Source organism: Nerophis lumbriciformis, linkage group LG26, assembly GCF_033978685.3.
Source record: "Nerophis lumbriciformis linkage group LG26, RoL_Nlum_v2.1, whole genome shotgun sequence".
NCBI classification, from domain to species: domain Eukaryota; kingdom Metazoa; phylum Chordata; class Actinopteri; order Syngnathiformes; family Syngnathidae; genus Nerophis; species Nerophis lumbriciformis.
The window spans coordinates 5,110,030-5,125,000 of record NC_084573.2 but is presented as its reverse complement, the minus strand read 5'-3'; the positions used below and the strand labels follow the sequence as shown (position 1 = coordinate 5,125,000).

The 14,971-nt window shown below is 41.5% G+C and overlaps 2 protein-coding genes across 2 annotated transcripts in view; one reads left to right on the top strand and one right to left on the bottom strand.

Moving 5' to 3' along the window:
- Positions 1-13,890, bottom strand: part of LOC133623975 (uncharacterized) — a 22,813-nt gene extending 8,923 nt beyond the window's left edge. Inside the window, exon 1 of the mRNA XM_061987528.2 lies at positions 13,429-13,890. Within this exon, the coding sequence (XP_061843512.2) occupies positions 13,429-13,552 (124 nt within the window). The 5' untranslated portion in view covers positions 13,553-13,890. The remainder of the gene's footprint in view (positions 1-13,428) is intronic.
- Positions 1-14,971, top strand: part of LOC133623960 (uncharacterized) — a 74,347-nt gene that overhangs the window by 27,627 nt on the left and 31,749 nt on the right. The window lies entirely within an intron of this gene.

Sequence of the window (14,971 nt, the reverse complement as noted above, 5' to 3'; positions counted from 1 at the left end):
TCGATAAAAATTAGTAGCGAGTAGCGAGCTGAATGTAGATAAAAGTAGCGGAGTAAAAGTAGCGTTTCTTCTTAGGCCGTTTATTGAAATACTCCCACACTTTTGACGACTTTTGGCGTGCTTTTTTCCCCTCGCTCGCACCGCTCGCATCGTCTGCTTTGCGCTCCGCCATGACGGTAGTGTGACGTAAATATGCGATGCGTCGAAGCACAAAAACGGCGTCGACGTATTTATGTAACCGATGACGTCGACTACGTCGACGCGTCGTTTCAGCCCTAATATACATACATACATACATACATACATACATACATACATACATACATACATACATACATATATATATATATATGTATGTGCATGGATGCTTTGGAGCCCCTGCCTCAAAATAAAATAATGTTTGTTTATAATAATGTTTATTGTTTGTATATCCTGTAATCATGTTTGTTTTGTGTATGTCCTACAATAATGTTTGTGTGTATATCCTATAATCATGTTTATTTTGTGTATGTCCTACAATAATGTTTGTGTGTATGTCCCAGAGGTGGGACCAAGTCATTGTTTTGCAAGTCACAAGTAAGTCTCAAGTCTTTGCCCTCAAGTCCGAGTCAAGTCCCGAGTCAAGACAGGCAAGCCCCGAGTCAAGTCCAAAGTCAAGACTGGAAAGTCTCAAGTCAAGTCCTAAGTCCTGCATTTTGAGTTTCGAGTCCTTTCAAGTCCTTTTAACCACAGACTAATATATTAACACAGATTGTGTATGCTTTTCAAACGCTGTATTTATTTATTAAAACAAGTGCATTTTAAATTGCAGGAAAGAAAATTGTGCTGACATTGCACTTTATAATAGCACTATTAACCAGTCATTTTAAACATTAACTCATTCCTTTACAGAACAAACACATTGAAAAATAAAGTGCAAATGTACTTATTTGTACAAAAGTGTTAACATTGAAAAAACATGACATATACGTGAACATAACAAAAAAGTTGTACTTTTTATATGTCAGGGCCCTATGCTGCATTGCATTTGCAAAAGACCAAATTAGCCAAGAGTCTGTCAGTCATTTGTGCACGATGGGGGCGTAGTATGATGCCACCATGGCTGAAAACTCGCTCCACTGGAGCACTGGAGGCAGGCACTGCCAAGACTCTCATGGCCACTCGGAACAGTGAAGGAAGAGTCTTCATGTTCAATGCCCAGAACAAAAGGGGGGAGAGAGTTGTTTTGGGTTGGTGCACTACTTGTAAGTGTATCTTGTGTTTTTTATGTTGATTTAATTAAAAAAAGAAAGAAAAAAAAAAATTATTTCTTGTGCGGCCCGATACCAATCGATCCACGGACCAGTACCGGGCCGTGGCCCGGTGGTTGGGGACCACTGAGGTAAACAACCAACAGTATGTCAGAAAGCTAGCTAAAACGGTACACATATTCATAATATAGTATACATTTTAACTGACCTTTATTTTACTATTTTTGTCTTTTTTTAGGTGGCTAAAATACGCGGTGCTGCTGACCGCCGTCTAACGTTACGTGTGATATATTGACTAACGTAACCCTGCTTAAAAAAAATCACTGAACAAAAAGTATGAATAAGGTAGTGAACTGCAACAGATTCCCGTGTTTGCAATAACGTTATAACGTTAGCAGTGAGTTTACAGCCTCACTGATTTAACTACACAGCAAATAAAAGTCACGTTACTTAGCCAATAAACGTTATCTTACATTCAAAACTTACCGTTCTTTGTGCAATTTCAAATGCCGGACGAAGTTGGAAGTTGTTGCCTCTCCATCAGTAATTTTCGAACCGCATGTGTTGCATACTGCAAACCGTTTTGTGTTGACCACCTCGTAATTTTTATACCCAAACGAAATTATTTTAGGTATCATTTTTTGTTCACTGGCGTGTGGTTTGGACATGTCTTCTTCGTTGGTTGTCCTGCAATTTGATTGGATGAATGCTGTGTGATGAAAACAAAGTAGATCTAATTTGATTGGCTGTTGTACTGAGACCACACCAGCTGACACACGCAACGCTGATAGACAAGTACCGTATTTTCCGCACCATTAGCCGCACCTAAAAACCACAAATTTACTCAAAAGCTGACAGTGCGGCTTTTAACCCGGTGCGCTTTATATATGGATAAATATTAAGATTCATTTTCATAAAGTTTTGATCTCGCAACTTAGGTAAACAGTCGCCATCTTTTTTCCCGGTAGAACAGGAAGCGCTTCTTCTTCTACGCAAATAACCGCCAAGGTAAGCACCCGCCCCCATAGAACAGGAAGCGCTTCTTCTTCTACTGTAAGCAACCACCCGCCCCCGGAAGAAGAAGAAAAAACGCGCGGATATCACCGTACGTTTCATTTCCTGTTTACATCTGTAAAGACCACAAAATGGCTCCTACTAAGCGACAAGGATCCGGTTCATGAAAAGACGCAATCTCTCCATCCGCACACGGATTACTATTTCACAGCAACTGATATTCCTGTGAACCGCACTGTGGAACGGGAGCACATACGGTGAATATTCGCACCACAGGGAATGAGAAGTCATCCTTCACTGTGGTTCTAGCTTGCCATGCTAACTTCCACCCGTGGTGATATTCAAAAGGAAGACCTTGCCAAAAGAGACCTTTCCAGCCGGCGTCATCATAAAAGCTAACTCGAAGGGATGGATGAAGAAAAGATGAGCGAGTGGTTAAGGTAAGTTTAAGTTTACGCGAAGAGGCCGGGTGGCTTTTTTCACGCAGCTCTGTCCATGTTGATATACGTATGTTTGTGATTGCACATTTGCGTACATTTTGGGAGTGAACAGAGTTGTTAGAACGCTGTTTTTTAATATATTATTAAAGTTTGACTGACCTATCTGACTGTTTTTTTGACATTCCTTTAGCGCAGTTAGATGCGGCTTACAACACGGGGCGGCTTATAGGTGGACAAAGTTTTGAAATATGCCGTTCATTGAAGGCGCGGCTTTTAACCCAGGGCGCCTTATGGTGCGGAAAATACGGTACACAATGAAAAATACGTAGCGCTCCCGAATAACTTTTTCATCTTTGGGTTTTGGGGAAAGTAGCAAGTCATGTCAAGTCATGTCAATTCAAAAGGCTCAAGTCCAAGTGAAGTCACAAGTCATTGATGTTAAAGTCTAAGTCGAGTTGCAAGTCTTTTTACATTTTGTCAAGTCGAGTCTAAGTCATCAAATTCATGACTCGAGTCTGACTCGAGTCCAAGTCATGTGACTCGAGTCCACACCTCTGGTATGTCCTATAATAATGTTTTTGTTTATGTCCTATAAAAATGTTTGTGTGTATGTCCTATAATCATGTTTATTGTGTGGATGCCTATAATCATGTTTATTGTGTGTATGTCCTATAATAATGTTTGTTGTGTGGATGCCTATAATCATGTTTATTGTGTGTATGTCCTATAATAATATTTTTGTTTATGTCCTATAAAAATGTTTGTGTGTATGTCCTATAATAATGTTTGTTGTGTGGATGCCTATAATCATGTTTATTGTGTGTATGTCCTATAATAATGTTTATTGTGTGTATGTCCTATAATAATGTTTATTTTGTTTATGTCCTATAATAATGTTTGTGTGTATATCCTATAATAATGTTTATTGTGTGTATGTTCTACAATAATGTTTATTGTGTGTATGTCCTATAATAATGTTTATTGTGTGTATGTCCTATAATAATGTTGACCTATAAAAACACCATAGTTAAAGGTCAGTTATTTCATGTTGCTGCTGACATTTAAACGTGTCCTCTTAAACCAGAGCACTTTATTTCAATGTATTTTTTTTTTTAATTGGAGATTTAATTGGACTTTTCTTATATCAATTTCAAGGCTTTTAATTTTTTTCTTGTCTCAAAACCCCTCTCAGGTTGGGATCCTATAATACAAAACTTAATTTTCTTTCTTGTTGGTACCTGTTTTTGTGTACTTGGATTCAGGAATGATCTTTTATTTTTTAGAATGCTTTTTGATCCGAAACGATACAGTTAGTTGAAAATTCCGTGCATAAAAATTCAGTTAAAAAAATGCAGTGCTGAAAAATGTGCTGCTTCAAAAAGTAAGACTCACTTCCGTTAAAAGACTAAAACCATCGAGCCTGTCTCAGAAGCAGCCAATGAGGTGTCAAGTTTGAAGTCACGTGACACGGGTCTTGCAAAACAGCACAAAAAAGGCAATTAACTTTGCTACCTGGGGATAATACAACATAATTAACATTTAAATGCTGCCTGCTGGATGTTTTCAAACTATAGAAATGATTGCAATGGTTAAAATCTGCACTTTTGAGTGACATACGAGTTAGTAGGTGTCATGACATGCAGTTCAAGTGACTGTGGTACACAATGTGACCAGCAGATGGTGCTGGATAATGATGTTCAAGTAAACGGAAGGAAGAAGACACAAGCGCTGTTTCAACCCTCTGCGCATCCACTCAGCGCAGACGTGATCCCATGTGCAAATATCGCGACATGCTAATTCAGCCGCTATCAAAACAACTAGCCCGTCACTGCTGATTTCATTTCAACAATTAAAAATAGGAACTTGATAGTAAATAAAGCCACGTTTCCACTGCTGGATGCTGTGTTCAATCGTGTCGATGATGTTTGAACGTTTAGGGGACGTGCTGTAATGAAATAAATAAAACATATTCCGGTGGTGGTGGTCAATGTCACTACTCCATAGGTACCGGAAGACTACGTCACTTCCTGGACTTACAATTGTTTCTACAAAGGTGCTTTTGAAACGTCACTTTCTGTGGTATTTGAATATTTTATTAATGTTTTGTATAAAAACAAGCTTACATAGGAGTAAAAGGGAACAATAATACAAACATGAACAAGGTGTAGATGTAAAAAATCAGGGAGTATTATGGCCACAATTTCAATCACTTTCACTCTTCTGTCATTGCAATGAATGACGTAAGGGGGCGCCACTGACTCCCATCATGTGATTTATTTTTTTAAATTTTAAACAACCACTTACTTATTTTTAAATGATCAGTATGTCATCTTTTATGTGACATTGTTATTCAAATAAAGATTTCAAAAAAGCAAACTTTTTAAACAAGCCACTTACCGTATTTTCCGCACTATAAGGCGCACCTAAAAACCACAAATTTTCTCAAAAGCTGACAGTGCGCCTTATAACCCGGTGCGCTTTATATATGGATAAATATTAAGATTCATTTTCATAAAGTTTCGGTCTCGCAACTTCGGTAAACAGCCGCCATCTTTTTTCCCGGTAGAACAGGAAGCGCTTCTTCTTCTACGCAAGCAACCGCCAAGGTAAGCACCCGCCCCCATAGAACAGGAAGCGCTTCTTCTTCTACTGTAAGCAACCACCCGCCCGCGTAGAAGCAGAAAAAGCGCGCGGATATCACCGTACGTTTCATTTCCTTTGTGTGTTTACATCTGTAAAGACCACAAAATGGCTCCTACTAAGCGACAAGGATCCGGTTCATGAAAAGACGCAATCTCTCCATCCGCACACGGATTACTATTTCACAGCAACTGATATTCCTGTGAACCGCACTGTGGATACAACGGGAGCACGTACGGTGAATATTCGCACCACAGGGAATGAGAAGTCATCCTTCACTGTGGTTCTAGCTTGCCATGCTAATGGCCAGAAACTTCCACCCATGGTGATATTCAAAAGGAAGACCTTGCCAAAAGAGACCTTTCCAGCCGGCGTCATCATAAAAGCTAACTCGAAGGGATGGATGAAGAAAAGATGAGCGAGTGGTTAAGGTAAGTTTAAGTTTACGCGAAGAGGCCGGGTGGCTTTTTTCACGCAGCTCTGTCCATGTTGATATACGTATGTTTGTGATTGCACATTTGCGTACATTTTGGGAGTGAACAGAGTTGTTAGAACGCTGGTTTTTAATATATTATTAAAGTTTGACTGACCTATCTGACTGTTTTTTTGACATTCCTTTAGCGCAGTTAGATGCGGCTTACAACACCGGGCGGCTTATAGGTGGACAAAGTTTTGAAATATGCCGTTCATTGAAGGCGCGGCTTATAACCCAGGGCGCCTTATGGTGCGGAAAATACGGTACTATATTTTTTACGGAGCCCCTAAAGGGACATAGGGACAACATTTGTTTAGATATGTATCTCTTGCACACCAGATAGTTTCTGGTGAGCACCAGAAAGCATTGGATGCGTGCGCATGGTTTGAGGTCTGTGTGGAAATGCCAGTTCAGGAGTTAATTCGGCTGTATTTCCAACTAGGACTTTCCCCCATGTCCCTTTTGGGGTGTTGTGGCAAAATGTGAATGCCTGCCAAAAATGTATTTCCTTCGCTGAACCTGCATTTTTGGCTTGGTCTGTCCACAGACTTCTTTGAAAGCAAGTGTTGCAGAAGAATGCTGCATACATCATACAGTGAACACCGGACAAATGATTATGTTGGACAGCTAGTTACCACCCATGCTGGCAAACAGGAACCTCTACTCTCAACAGTTAAAGGGGAACATTATCACAATTTCAGCAGGGTTAAAACCATTAAAAATCAGTTCCCAGTGGCTTATTATATTTTTCGAAAAAAAATTCAAAAGTTTACCCATCACGCAATATCCCTAAAAAAAGCTTCAAAGTGCCTGATTTTAACCATCGTTATATACACCCGTCCATTTTCCTGTGACGTCACATAGTGATGCCAACACAAACAAACATGGCGGATAGAACAGCAAGCTATTGCGACATTAGCTCGGATTCAGACTCGGATTTCAGCGGCTTAAGCGATTCAACAGATTACGCATGTATTGAAACGGATGGTTGTAGTGTGGAGGCAGGTAGCGAAAACGAAATTGAAGAAGAAACTGAAGCTATTGAGCCATATCGGTTTGAACCGTATGCAAGCGAAACCGACGAAAACGACACGACAGCCAGCGACACGGGAGAAAGCGAGGACCAATTCGGCGATCGCCTTCTAACCAACGATGCAACGATGACAAAAAGTGATTCGACGTATTTTTTACACACGTGTATTTTACTAGAATACCCTTATGAGCATTTACATATATCAAAATCAAGTACCTACTGTACTGTTTACTTGTTGAAATACCCTTTTTAGAGCAAATATTTACCCAAATGGCCACTTTGTTGCTGCCAAAAATTGATTTCAAGTAATATTTTGATATTGACACATCTTATCTCTGCATATTCTACTACAATACCCTTATGGGCATTACATATTGTCATGTCTGTGTAATCATGTTTTGTTTTAGTCATGTTTTGTTTAGTTATTGGACTCTTTAGTTTCTGGCTTTTCACTCCCCTGTCTTGTTTCCATGGTTAGCCATTAGTTTCACCTGTTCCACGTTTGGTCTCATTGTGCACTCTTGTTTGTCACCATAGCAACCCATTAGTTTTCACCTGCCCTCACGACTCACGCACCTGTCTTTAATCATGTCACTATTATTTAAGCTTCCAGTTGCCAGGCTGTCTGTCTGGCGACATCATACCCCATGTCACACTCTGTTTACCTCTGCGTACTTCATGCCCTGTCCAAGTAAGTTTTTTTCGATTCATGCCACAGTTAGCGACTTCTGTTCATGTCCTTAGTTTTTTGCCCACGTGCAAGTATTGGTTTCATTTGTCAAGTTTGTACTTCCGCCTTGTGCGCGCCTTTAGTTTGTTCTTTTTGTTATAGTAAAATTAAACATGTCTTCACCTTCACGCCATGTCTGGTCCAAATGTTCATTTGCACCACGGGAGAACAAACCACGCCATAGTCCAAGTCCTGACACATATATATAAATCAAGTACCTACTGTACTGTTTACTTGTTGAAAGCCATCCATCCATCCATCTTCCCCTGCTTATCCGAGGTCGGGTCGCGGGGGCAGCAGCCTAAGCAGGGAAGCCCAGACTTCCCTCTCCCCAGCCACTTCGTCCAGCTCTTCCTGTGGGACCCCGAGGCGTTCCCAGGCCAGCCGGGAGACATAGTCTTCCCAACGTGTCCTGGGTCTTCCCCGTGGCCTCCTACCGGTCAGACGTGCACGAAACATCTCCCTAGGGAGGCGTTCGGGTGGCATCCTGACCAGATGCCCGAACCACCTCATCTGGCTCCTCTCCATGTGGAGGAGCAGCGGCTTTACTTTGAGCTCCCCCCGGATGACAGAGCTTCTCACCCTATCTCTAAGGGAGAGCCCCGCCACCCGGGGGAGGAAACTCATTTCGGCCGCTTGTACCCGTGATCTTGTCCTTTCGGTCATAACCCAAAGCTCATGACCATAGGTGAGGATGGGAACGTAGATCGACCGGTAAATCGAGAGCTTTGTCTTCCGGCTCAGCTCCTTCTTCACCACAACGGATCGATACAGCGTCCGCATTACTGAAGACGCCGCACCGATCCGCCTGTCGATCTCACCATCCACTCTTCCCTCACTCGTGAACAAAACTCCGAGGTACTTGAACTCCTCCACTTGGGGGAAGATCTCCTCCCCAACCCGGAGATGGTTGAAACACCCTTTACAAAGCTAAAAACTACCAAAACGACCACTTTACTGCTGCCAAAAATTGATTTCAAGTAATATTTTGATATTGACACATCTTATCTCTGCATATTTTACTAGAATTCCCTTATGAGCATTACATATATCAAAATCAAGTACCTACTGTACTGTTTACTTGTTGAAATACCCTTTTTAGAGCTAAAAACTACCCTAATGGCCACTTAGCTGCTGCCAGAAATTGATTCCAGATAATATTAACAATAATAACAAAATGTCAAAGCATTTCTCTAAAAAACAATATTATACACTCCGAAAATGTAAACGATTGCAAGAATGTAACTACAAATTTCAGAAAATTTCACTAGCAAACACTTATTTGGTTTTTACTGTACCAAAATTCGAAATAACTGAAGAAAAATCACCGATAAACACTGGAAAACTGTCACTGAATGTCTTAGTGTGATGTACACCCCCGCTTTTCTTCTCCCCTCAACACACCTCCCCCCCAGCCGTGGCTGCACCCTCCTACTCCTCCACCACCTCTACGAAGACATTAGTCATCTCTGTGGACCAGGTCAGAGGTCAACTGAGGAAGTTGCATCCTCGAAACTAACTAGTGTGCACCAGAATCTATCTGGTGCGCAGAAGATACTGTTGCGTTTTGACCAGTTGTTCCTCCCAGGGAGTTCAAGTTGCTGGCCACTCCCAAGCTCTTTTGATGACACATAAAGCCGAGTAGAAGAACCACTAGAGACAGAATAGGTATTTTGTCATTTTATTTCCAAAGCCTTTGGAAATAAACTTGAGACCAAATCCCGTACAGAAGCGCTCACTCGCACAGCTAAATTGGTCTAAACTCCCATACGGAAAACTTATTTTCTATATCGTCTCTCTTGCCCCCACCCTACTTGTCCCTCTTACTCCACAGCTGGGCAAAGGGAAAGATAAGAGAAAGAATGTATTACTACTCCCCCTCTCTCCAGGTCCCTTTTGTTTATTATCTAAAGTCGGTTTTAGACGAGAAGCAGAGAAGATCTCCCCCTTCACATTCCTCAAAGTTGGCACACAGTACTTGCAGACAACCAAAAGATAACAAACAAAGAACACTGGCTGTTTTGTAATATGACTATGAAAATAAAGAAGTAACACACAAATATGGATATATGTAATTATCTGCCTCCGTCAATACATATCTAAAAAAAAAATTGTACCCATGTCCCTTTAGGGCAGGCCTGGGCAATTATTTTGACTCGGGGGCCACATTTAGAGAAAAAAATGTGTCTGCGGGCAGGTATATCTATTTTTAGGAACACTAATACAAAACCTCACAAAAATGTCTGATTGAATGCTTGAAGGGGAACATTATCACCAGACCTATGTAAGCGTCAATATATACCTTGATGTTGCAGAAAAAAGACCATATATTTTTTTAACCGATTTCCGAACTCTAAATGGGTGAATTTTGGCGAATTAAACGCCTTTCTATTATTCGCTCTCGGAGCGATGACGTCACATTGTGACGTCAAATCGGGAAGCAATCCGCCATTTTCTCAAACACCGAGTCAAATCAGCTCTGTTATTTTCCGTTTTTTCGACTGTTTTCTGTACCTTGGAGACATCATGCCTCGTCGGTGTGTTGTCGGAGGGTGTAACAACACCAACAGGGACGGATTCAAGTTGCACCAGTGGCCCAAAGATGCCAAAGTGGCAAGAAATCGGACGTTTGTTCCGCACACTTTACCGACAAACGCTATGCTACGACAGAGATGGCAAGAATGTGTGGATATCCTGCGACACTCAAAGCAGATGCATTTCCAACCATAAAGTCAAAGAAATCTGCCGCCAGACCCCCATTGAATCTGCCGGAGTGTGTGAGCAATTCAGGGACAAAGGACCTCGGTAGCACGGCAAAAAATGGCGGCAGTTTGTTCCCGCAGACGGGCGAGCTAAACCCCCTGTATGTCTTGGCTCACACCGTCCCTTATGCCACCGAAGATGATCAAGAGAAGAATATCGACCCTAGCTTCCCTGGCCTGCTGACATGAGGGTATGTCTACAGAATATATTAATTGATGAAAAAGTGCATGTTGTTGCCAAATGTATTTCATATGCTGTAAACCTAGTTCATAGTTGTTAGTTTCCTTTAATGCCAAACAAACACATACCAATCGTTGGTTAGAAGGCGATCGCCGAATTTGTCCTCGCTTTCTCCCGTGTCGCTGGCTGTCGTGTCGTTCTCGTCGGTTTCGCTTGCATACGGTTCAAACCGATATGGCTCAATAGCTTCAGTTTCTTCTTCAATTTCGTTTTCGCTACCTGCCTCCACACTACAACCATCCGTTTCAATACATGCGTAATCTGTTGAATCGCTTAAGCCGCTGAAATCCGAGTCTGAATCCGAGCTAATGTCGCTATATCTTGCTGTTCTTTCCCCCATGTTTGTTTGTATTCACTGTGTGACGTCACAGGAAAATGGACGGGTGTTTAGAACGATGGTTAAAATCAGGCACTTTGAAGCATTTTTTAGGGATGGGTAAAATTTTGAAAAAAACTTCGAAAAATATAATAAGCCACTGGGAACTGATTTTTAATGGTTCAAACCATTCTGAAATTGTGATAATGTTCCCCTTTAAAAACGTTATGACGGACCGGCCTAAAAAAACGTAATGGATTTTTTTTTATTTTTCTATGAACGATAAAACACTGAATATTGACAAACTATGAACGTCACGCCCCCTTTCGATCGACATATTTTACAATCAAGTGAAACGCAACAAACAGTGAAATTTGAACGCGAAGGGTACAAAATAAACCCACCTACAATCTGATGTATCTGATATTTGCTGAATTTCCCCGCAGGGATTAATAAAGTACTTTCTATTCTATATCACTAAGCTTTAGAACTTTGTTGTGAAAATCTCCTTCCGCGTCTGTGGAAAGTCTTCCCGCCCACACTGCCTGGTGCCTCGTCTGAGCTGCTGTGACGTAGATTACCATAGTAACTAATTAGATGACCATAGTAACTAATTAAATTACCATAGTAGCTAGTATATCACCCATAAGCGCAGATTCCAACCATTGAAATACTTTGTATAGTTGAAGACTTAGAAAACATCACTGCACATCATAATGGCAGCTACACTTTCCATCTTAAAGATCTAAAACAATTATTTGGGAATGTCCGGCGGGCCAGATTGAAGAGCTTAACGGGGTCGCATGTGGCCCCTGGGCCTTAATTTGCCCATGTCCCTTTGGGGCTCTGTAATTTTTAAATGATCAGTATGTCATCTTTTAAAGTTAAAGTTAAAGTACCAATGATTGTCACACAAACACTAGGTGTGGTGAAATGTGTCCTCTGCATTTGACCCATCCCCTTGATCACCCCCTGGGAGGTGAGGGGAGCAGTGAGCAGCAGCAGTGCCGCGCCCGGGAATCATTTTTGGTGATTTAACCCCCAATTCCAACCCTTGATGCTGAGTGCCAAGCAGGGAGGTAATGGGTCCCATTTTTATAGTCTTTGGTATGACTCGGCCGGGGTTTGAACTCACAACCTACCGATCTCAGGGCGGACACTCTAACCACTAGGCCACTGAGTAGGTACATTGTTATTCAAATAAAGATTGCAAAAAAGCAAACTATGGTAGTGACAACATGCAGGAACATAACTGACGTAAAACAAGTAAAAGGAAGTGACGTTGTCTTTGCGCACGCGTGCATTGATCATGTCTTCCTGAACCGACCGTGCAGGGATTCGAAAACTGTGGTACGTGTACCACTAGTGGTACGCGGGCATCACCTAGTGGTGCGCCAAATATTATTTCATTATTCAAGTACAGTGTTTTATTTTCCTACATGCAAACACAGTGTTACTGTTCAAACTGTGTGTAATGTTACAGTAACTAAAAATATTAAATATACTTGTTACATAACGTGTCTTCCTTGTTTTTAATGAATAACTAAGGCCTACTACGCTACTGTATTTTAATGTTGTTCATGATGGTGGTACTTGGAAGTCCAAGTATTTTCTGAGGTGGTACTTGGTGATAAAAGTTTGACAACTACTGACGTAGTGACATTGTAAACTACATTGGCAGACACCATTTTGTTGTACCCAAGCGGCGTCTGCTCATACACTATGGACTGGACTCTCACACCATTATGTTAGATCCACTATGGACTGGACTCTCACACTATTATGTTAGATCCACTATGGACTGGACTCTCACACTATTATGTTAGATCCACTATGGACTGGACTCTCACACTATTATGTTAGATCCACTATGGACTGGACTCTCACACTATTATGTTAGATCCACTATGGACTGGACTCTCACACTATTATGTTAGATCCACTATGGACTGGACTCTCACACTATTATGTTATATCCACTATGGACTGGACTCTCACTATTATGTTAGATCCACTATGGACTGGACTCTCACACTATTAACTAGATCCACTATGGACTGGACTCTCACACCATTATGTTAGATCCACTATGGACTGGACTCTCATACATCGCGCTTCCAACGAGATCACGTTTTGTCCCCCCCGAGTTAGAAAGTTCCAGAACTGTTCACGTTATACCATCTCATCTCATTGTGGATCATGTGAATGTTTGAAGTGGAACTAAATGTGATCTCTGAAAGGGGTACACATTATTTCCAAAGCAGGGCCCCCATCCACATATACAATACTAGTACATATCTGATGAAAAACAACATTATTTTTGTTATTTTAATTACAAGTGTGCCAAATCACCTATATTTGAACATTATCTAATGGAAATGACTGCTGTCTGATAATCACATTAATAACACAATAACAATCATGTGTCTGAGTACACTTATTAATCAAAATTAATCTAACACGTCATGTTCATGTTAATGATGAAATATAAAGTTAGTAAACATGTGAGAGTAAGAAGTAAACAAACCTGTTCCGTGTAACACAACTTGAGGTTCCTTGAAAACAGCCTCCAGAAGTTGACGTAGTCTTTTGTTCTCTTCTTTTGTTCGAGAAAGTTCCTCTTTGTACTCTGCCATCGTTCTTTCGCACATTTTCACACAATCACAACACTTTACACTCACACTTGATCTTAACTAAGCGATGTGTTGATCAAATCCGCGTCTCTTGGTTAGCAGCTAACAAGCTAAACTAACTAGCACGCTAAGCTAACTAGCATGCTAAGCTAACTAGCGCGCTAAAACAAGTAGCAAGCTAAGCGGGCCTAATAATGTCCAAAGTTGACTGAGACGAGTGGAGTTTATCCTGACACGGAGGATGAATAAAGTGTAGTTAGTAGCGATGTGAGGAGATGTGCCGAGGCTTAGAAGCGTGTGTGGAGTGAAGGAGGACTTTGCTGCAAAGCGCATATCCTCCACGCATGCGTCACTTAGGGGCGGGGCCAATGAGTCACAGTGATGGGCAAGTCATGAACGATTCATTCTAAATGTATGTTTTCATGGTGTATACTAGAGATGCGCGGATAGGCAATTATTTCATCCGCAACCGCATCACAAAAGTCGTCATCCATCCGCCATCCACCCGAACCAACATTTTATCAAAACCACACCCGCCCGCCACCCGCCCGTTGTTATATATCTACCGTATTTTCCGCACTATAAGGCGCACCTAAAAACCACAAATTTTCTCAAAAGCTGACAGTGCGCCTTATAACCCGGTGCGCTTTATATATGGATAAATATTAAGATTCATTTTCATAAAGTTTCGGTCTCGCAACTTCGGTAAACAGCCGCCATCTTTTTTCCCGGTAGAACAGGAAGCGCTTCTTCTTCTACGCAAGCAACCGCCAAGGTAAGCACCCGCCCCCATAGAACAGGAAGCGCTTCTTCTTCTACTGTAAGCAACCACCCGCCCGCGTAGAAGAAGAAAAAGCGCGCGGATATCACCGTACGTTTCATTTCCTTTGTGTGTTTACATCTGTAAAGACCACAAAATGGCTCCTACTAAGCGACAGGTATCCGGTTCATGAAAAGACGCAATCTCTCCATCCGCACACGGATTACTATTTCACAGCAACTGATATTCCTGTGAACCGCACTGTGGATACAACGGGAGCACGTACGGTGAATATTCGCACCACAGGGAATGAGAAGTCATCCTTCACTGTGGTTCTAGCTTGCCATGCTAATGGCCAGAAACTTCCACCCATGGTGATATTCAAAAGGAAGACCTTGCCAAAAGAGAACTTTCCAGCCGGCGTCATCATAAAAGCTAACTCGAAGGGATGGATGAAGAAAAGATGAGCGAGTGGTTAAGGTAAGTTTAAGTTTACGCGAAGAGGCCGGGTGGCTTTTTTCACGCAGCTCTGTCCATGTTGATATACGTATGTTTGTGATTGCACATTTGCGTACATTTTGGGAGTGAACAGAGTTGTTAGAACGCTGGTTTTTAATATATTATTAAAGTTTGACTGACCTATCTGACTGTTTTTTTGACATTCCTTTAGCGCAGTT